Source organism: Micropterus dolomieu, linkage group LG01 (assembly GCF_021292245.1).
Source record: "Micropterus dolomieu isolate WLL.071019.BEF.003 ecotype Adirondacks linkage group LG01, ASM2129224v1, whole genome shotgun sequence".
Classification (NCBI taxonomy): domain Eukaryota; kingdom Metazoa; phylum Chordata; class Actinopteri; order Centrarchiformes; family Centrarchidae; genus Micropterus; species Micropterus dolomieu.
Genome location: NC_060150.1, coordinates 21,939,787 through 21,947,276, shown reverse-complemented (window position 1 = coordinate 21,947,276; position 7,490 = coordinate 21,939,787). Strand labels below are relative to the sequence as shown.

The 7,490-nt window shown below is 41.3% G+C and overlaps 1 protein-coding gene across 2 annotated transcripts in view; it reads right to left on the bottom strand.

Moving 5' to 3' along the window:
* Positions 1-1,967: 1,967 nt before the first annotated feature.
* The window catches only part of LOC123978259 (holocytochrome c-type synthase), a 12,484-nt gene continuing 6,961 nt past the window's right edge, over positions 1,968-7,490 (bottom strand). For both annotated transcript variants that reach the window (XM_046061432.1, XM_046061440.1), the window contains exons 6-8: positions 4,914-5,033; positions 4,592-4,678; positions 1,968-3,357 (exon numbers count right to left, since the gene is read on the bottom strand). In XM_046061432.1, coding sequence (XP_045917388.1) covers positions 3,159-3,357; positions 4,592-4,678; positions 4,914-5,033 — 406 coding nt within the window. In that variant the 3' untranslated portion in view covers positions 1,968-3,158. The remainder of the gene's footprint in view (positions 3,358-4,591; positions 4,679-4,913; positions 5,034-7,490) is intronic.

Here is a 7,490-nt window from a genome sequence, read left to right as displayed (position 1 = left end):
TAAGGGCCTGTTCTACAAAGCAGGATTTGACATTAGCGATGTAACTTCAGGGTTTGCAGTCCTACCACACTCCTAAGAGTCTGTTGCCTGTTGTTGGTAATGAGGTGCATTTTCAGTAAAGGTTGAGATTCAGTCTTTCACCACTATTGGAGCACTTTTTATGGCATGAATGGATTTTTCATTTCATTGCTTTACAAAGCTAATTGTGGATAAGATGCATGGCTTTGGTCTGAGAGACCTGGGTTCACGTCCACTGTAATACACTAATGTGTCCCTGAGCAAGACACTTAACCCGTGTGACCTCTGACATATTGTATATTGCATTTGTTAGTGCTTGCTCTTGGTGGGAACTGTCGGGTTTCTGTAAATATCACCACAGAGTGCCCTGTTTCAGAAAGCAGGTTCAACAAACTCTGAGTGTAAACCTGAACTCTGAGCTGTCAAACTTTGTCAAAGTTTTCCGTTTCAGAAAGGCCGATCAGAATAAGTTCAGTCAACTCAAGAGTATGTTGAGCCTGATGGAAGCGCGTGCGTGGGGATGAAAAAAAGCCATCATCTATAGAGCACATTTGCACATTTTGTTTTAAAAAAAAATAGTTACATTTTTTTAATTTTAATCTTGATGATTAGAGCTCATGGAAATCAAAACTCCAGTATCTCAAAACTATTCGAATTTTAGAGTAAAGAATTTATAATACAGAAATGTGACCCGAGAAGAGCTCTAATCAGCTGATTAACTCAAAACACCTCCAAAAGGTTTCCTGATCCTTCAATCTCTGTCTGGTTCTGGTGCTAACAACGCACTTTTTCACATTATGACTGATCTGCACAGATCTCAGGGCTGGTATTGATCAAGCTTCTCAAGTGCCGTTTTAGTCTTAAGTCCTACTTTCAAACTTAAGTATAAAAGCAAGTTATCAAATTTCTTAAAGCGGAGAAGCACTCTCACTCTCCCAGTTATTTAAGACAGTTCCAGAGGTCTCTCAGGTGGTTAGGGCTTATGATGGCGCTGTGGAGACAGAGTGATGCGCACATCTTTCAGGAGAGGAAGAATGTTTCTGAATTATTTGACGACGTGCACTTAATTAGACGGGGTCGGACAGCGCAGGCATAATCTTTGTCAGCGAGTTGGTGAGGGATGTCATCTGACTTTACGCAGCAGCAAGTTCTTAGCTAAATTGAAGGTTGTTTGCTTTGTTTATTTGCCACAGGACAAACGCAGCAATGCTGATGATTGAGAGCCATCACAACCATCAATAAGCCAAACTGTCATGAAAACAATTATGGCACCTACAGCTCCACACACTGTCATGCGTTTCATCGACTTCCTATCAACACCCTGCTTAATCAACAGGAGCAAACGCAATTCATGCAAATAGCCGGCTTTCCAGGAGTCATAGGTGCAACTGATGGCACTCATTGAAAGATCAGTGTTTTTATCTTTCATTTCCAATGTGTCCGTAGCCTATGTACATAATGTATTCTCTTAAAAGTTCTTAATTGTCCAACGTCTGTTAAATATAAACTCCTCTTAGGAATTTCACCATTCAATGTGAATTTATCTGAGAATATTCTTAAATAAGGATATCTACTCAGTGATTGGTCCTCGCCTACATCGTCAACCAAAATCCTGTTTGCAGCACAGCAAAGTGTTGTGAATCAGCGCTAAGACTGACACTTAAGATTTAGTCCTATACTTCACTAAAATTAGAACTGAGATGCTTGATAACTAACTTTTAAGCACAGCTTTGAGCCAAGATTTTTTTACTCTTCAGTCGGTTCTTAGCCGTTTTCTTATGAGTAATTCTGAGAGGCTTGACAAATACAGGCCCTGACCTCATCCAACACCTCTGGGATGAACTGAAAAGCCATCAGTGATAGAACTCACTAATACACATGTGGAGCAAGTCCGTACAGCCAGGTTTTGGCCATGTAGTGCACGTAAAAACTGACATTTCCAAGAGAAATGCAGATGCAGAAGATGACCATCTTTATTGATAATTTAATTGACCACTAAAGCTAGTAAAATCATTTTTAGATACAAGAACACTTTCTGGGAACAAAAGCATCAAGATTCTGCACACAGAAGTCTACACTCATTCATAAACAAATAAATTAAAACCTGAATATAAACACAACTAATCTTACATACCAACATCATAGGTTATTGACTGGGAGCATTTTTGGAACACAAAGTGTGTCGGCTGTGCATACATATGTAAGCCAAAGTTACCAGGCTGGCAGTTCAAAGGGAAAATATGACAGAAAAGAACCTCACAGAAAAAAAATTTAACTGAGGTGTCTAAGTGGGCCTAGTGGTTATGATACACATCACAACCACAAGTTTCCGTCATGGAATTTGGGTTTGTGGTAAATCTTTGTTTCTAAAGAATGATGACTTGATTCAAAGACCAAATGAGATGAGCAGAAGCAACATTGGTGTACTGAAACATCATTAAATCTCAGCAGATTAAAAAAACAGTTGAGATATGTGGACAAATCATGTACTCTAGCAATTTAGTTTCCATTTCCTTAAATGTAACGTGGTTGAGGTATCTTGACATTTCTAGTATAAGAGCCAACAATGCTGGATTCTACATTTCCCTTAATGCAACACAAAAGCATCTTTCTTTCAACCCTCCCTGCCTGGTGAATGACCGTGCATTTTAAAAACACAACTTCTGGCTTCTCAGACTTGACCAAAGAAAACATACAACCGTTTTTTTTCAAGTTGAGTAGTATTCCTCACGATGAACTTAATTGTAAATTGTAAATGTAAAATTGATGGAGTGTTCCTTTAAGTAAGCTCTTCTTTATATTTTTAAGTGGGAAAAGAGTTAATACAGCTGAACAGATTCCCAGAGACAGTATGAGCCACGTGTGACAAACATGCGGTGTGAATTTCAACGCAAACCCAAAAATGATATTTTCCACTGAAATCAATTTGATTAGCATATGAAGCTTCATACAGCGTAACTGAGTGAGGTACTGCTGTAACTAACACAGTCTAAGTCAATTTCTTTTTCTTCGTGAGTTTATGGTTTCTTTTCACAGCAGCACACATCTTGGAAAGAGCTGAAACAGGGAACGCCAGTTTCACAGTCCTTGTATGCGTGGGACTGTATTCACACAGTCACCTGGGTATGTGTCCGAGTCCTTTAGGAGGTCCAGCGCCACCAGGCAACCTTCATGCGGTCCCAGACAGCCTCTAAAGAGTCGTACGCGGGGCGTACATCCAGGATCGAGAACTGGTAGGTGTCTTTGTTGATTTCACCGTCATAGTAGTCGATGACATAGCGGACCTCCTTCCCACAGCGGTCAACAATCCAGTCGTGGCGGTCAAAAGGCAGCTCATAGCTAATGAGGAGAGGTAGAAGGTAGAAGCATGAAAGAAATGAATTAATTACAAAAAAGATATGGGAAGCTGGTATCTGGTACTTTAAAGCTGCATTGGGCAATTCTGCACACTGGAAGTCACTAATGGCAGCAAGATGTGGCTGTACACAAGGAGTGATGCTTTCCACCAATTCAATGGCAGAAAGAGGTTGGTAAATAAAGTAGGGCTGTATGATTTCCATGATGCAGAAAACAAGTTCGGAATCACAGATTCGGTAGTACTAAACTTGCAACAGTGACCAACATGCCTGAGACCACAGCCGAAGGTGAGCAGCTGTTAAAAATCACACATGGACATAGCGCCTGCAGGCCTTTTTTTAATACAGTTTATGATGCAGCCACATAAGGGGAAAAAAAGCGTGCTGTTCTCTTTCTTTTGGTGTGTTGCTTGCGTGTTTGGCTGCAAGCAATACCATACAGACAACTAATTTTTTTGACTCAATCTGGATACAAAAAGTTTTGAATGAAGTACTGGTTTGACTGGAGACGTTTCAATTCTACTTGATACTGGGCTGTTTCGGTCGATACCATAAGAGTATCGAGTAGTGATACCCATCCCTAGTGCTACATGATGCTCACCTGTTCCCGTTCTCACCCGCCTGCTAATCTCTCCGTCGGGTGCTTCTCATGCAGCCGTGTGAATAAAGTAGCTTGTCAATCTCACTTTACGTGAACCGACCAATCACAGCGACCAAAGCACAGAGTTTCTGCTGCCACACCATCAGACTGCAGAACAGCTCCCCCCCCCCCCAAGCTATCAGACTCTTAAACTCTAATTCATCCTCAGCTCTGCTCCATTGATCATAGTTTATTTCCGTTTACCATTTTTCACAATTGATTCTTTATTAATGTATATTGCCTGCTATGTAGCAGAAGGGAGTTACAAACTCAATTTCACTATATAACCTGATATATTATGACAAAATAAATCTACCTACCTATTACAACAGCAAGTTATTAAAATACTATAATACGATTTAATGGGAACAGTTCACAGAGAATGCATTGTTGCAGTACATGTCAAAAATATTGACTCTCTTATACTTGTCTATTCTGAATATTTCAAAAGGTTTTAATATTACTTTTCTACAGTATTCTCCCCGACAGCGAGCTGACACCCCCCCGCTGCAGTGCCCACACAGCACCGCCTCCTGTCACTCACAGCGCTTTCTTCTCGTCTATAGATAAAGCTCACCCCATCCAGTGGCGGACGCGAGCCCTCGGCGAGTACTCTTTGGCTTTACCACCAAACCTCTTCAAGGTGGGCCCACATGGACATTCACTGCAAGCAGACACAAGATAAATCACTCAAATAACTTCAGTCAGTACGTAGAGAACATGGGTTTCTATTTCATGCTACTGTTGTTTCCATGGAAAGCTTGTTATTGTATATTTGTAAAAACATCTGCCTTTCAGTGAAGAAGTAACAATTCTACATTAGTCTCAAAATGGTAAGAAACTGAATGGAAAGCTGTAGGCTTTGTTCTTTTAGCCAGTTCTACAGTTTGTAAACTCACCGTGCATGCAGGGCCTCCCATTTCAGGATCTCCTGCCAGGCCTGCTCGTTGTTCGTGTTGTGGATTTTAATAATGTTGGTCATATCTTTAGGTGCAAGGTCATCATCACGCCAGCGCCACCTGCAGCACAAAGACTGACAATCAAATCAAACACCCCTGTCAGCTCCATAACCGTAACTTTCCTCCAGCACAGCGAGCTGGCATATTGGCACAATCCTCCGGAAAATAAAGCAGTATGAAAGAGACTACATACAGACTCACCGGGAGACCGCTTCACACAACATGCTGGAAACTCAGGTAAACTCCCACTGCAACGATACTGTTACATTTTTATCAGCTGCAGGTTGAACTCATCCATGCTCATTAAATGATAACGGTAAATTTACTGGATTTAGCCGACGCGATACATCAGCGTTAGCTCACCTGTCTGCTTTTCAGTAACTAACTTTATTATTTGTGTCTTTCACTGGAAGCTCAGCCATGTGAGCACAGCTAAATGTTTTATATATAATATTATAAATGAGATTGTTGCCATACTTTCTAACAGTTAAACAGTAAGTAACATTATTGTAGTGGATGGGTCTTCCATTGTGTTGGTTATTAGGCATCATTTTATATTATGTGGTCTCGTAAGTCACAGCGACTGAGCGGTGGAGAAGCTGTGTACCTGAGTATCAGTAAAAACACAATAAATCTAAATTGAACGTTATGAAGCAAACAGCAGCAGGTCTGTGCTAAAGTAGCTGGCTGCTCCTGCCTTGTATCACTGCAGGCTCGCATAAACAGGATGCGGTGTTGTCACTGTAGTCAGAGAGTCTTGGGAGTACGCATGCAGCTACATCCCGACCCGGTGCCTCCACATTAAAAGCAGAATAGTGGCTGTTCCAAGCAACAGAGAAAACAGGTGTGGGCTTCTTTCTAAGTGAGGCTACAGCCCACTGACAAAAAGGAAGTAAAACAGTAATTTATTAATAAGTGATTTCATTGAAAATCTACAGCCTTTTTAATGTCCATGGTATACGCTAAGCATTTAAGATTCATATTTTAAAAATGTGGTTCTGTGTCGCCTCACAGCAAGAAGGTTGTCGGTTCAAACCCCGGTTGCCCCGGCCTTTCTGTGTGGAGTTTGCATGTTCTCCCCGTGTCTGTGTGGGTTCTCTCCGGGTGCTCCAGCTTCCTCCCACCGTCCAAAGTAGGGCTGAAGCTAACGATGATTGTAGTATTCTAAGCTTCGATAGCAGCAGCGGCGGCGGCGGCGGCGGCGGCGGCGGCGGCGGCGGCGGCGCTTTCTGATAAGGTGCTTTCGTGCTGTTGCCCAGGCGACATAAGTTTTGTTTTACGGTGGACGGATGGTAACATTACAGAGTTGTTTTCTTTAGCTTGAAATAATCCCATACTTTGGACACTTTCTTTTTTGTCCCTCGCTGTTTTCCTCCACTTTGCAAACAGCGGCATTATACGTCCTGTTCACAGGAAAAGCGCGATGTGCGACAGTAATAAATTTCTGTGCTGTAAAATTACATGGATTAAATGAAGCATTGATGCATAGAATTTATGTTGATGCATTTTATTAATCGATTTAATCGATGAATCATTTCAGCCCTAGTCCAAAAACATGCGGCCAAGGTTGATTGGTGACTCTAAATTGTCCTTTGGTGTGAGCGTGAGTGGTTGTTTGTCAATGTGTGGCCCTGCAATGGACTGGCGACCTTTCCAGGGTGTACCCCGCCGTTCGCCCAATGTCAGCTGGGATTGGCTCCAGCCCCCCACAACCCTGTACGCAGGATAAGCAGTTGACGATGGATGGAGGGACGGATATTAAAAATGCATTCATTTCAAAACACACCATTTTTAATTCAAGGAACATGAGAATAGAGTCAAACTAGTTCTAAGTCTTAGAAGCAAAGTACTTTAGGTATATGTGTATTTTAGGGCTGGTCCCAAATATCCCAATAACAGTTGTTACAATTAACAAATAATACCAAATTATGCAAAACAAATACAAAAGTAAAGTGCGCTCTTTATTTTCAGGTTCATTTGGTTTGAGTCTTATCAATATTAGTTGTATCATTAATTAGTGCTCTTATGTTTCTTAAATCAGATCAAGATGACTTGTGTATTTCAAGTGGTCTGTGAGTTGTGAAGAAAAGACAAGAACACCAAATCTAATCGCTTATATAAATGTGAATCCTCACGTTAACCTGAAAGGTCCAAACGGTGGGAAAAAAGCATCATCTACTCACCCTTTCCTCAGTCGGAAATCATCGTCTGGTAACTGTATCCATGTCTAAGCACAACTTTCAAAAAAGGCAAAAAGAACATCCAATACACCTATCTTCTCAGTGCTCGTTCCTCCACCGATCTATTTAAATGTTTTTATTACAAAATACAGGGTTCCCTATTGCTGTACACATACATATACAGCTACATTCTTGCTACGCAACAGTTAAAGGTCGAGTGTGTAAGTTCTAGTGACATCTAGTGGTGAGGGTTGCAAATTACAAGAATTTCAACTCCCCCTCCCCTATCCAAGCGCGTTGTATAGCTACGGTGCCTGAGACAGGACAAAAGATGTCA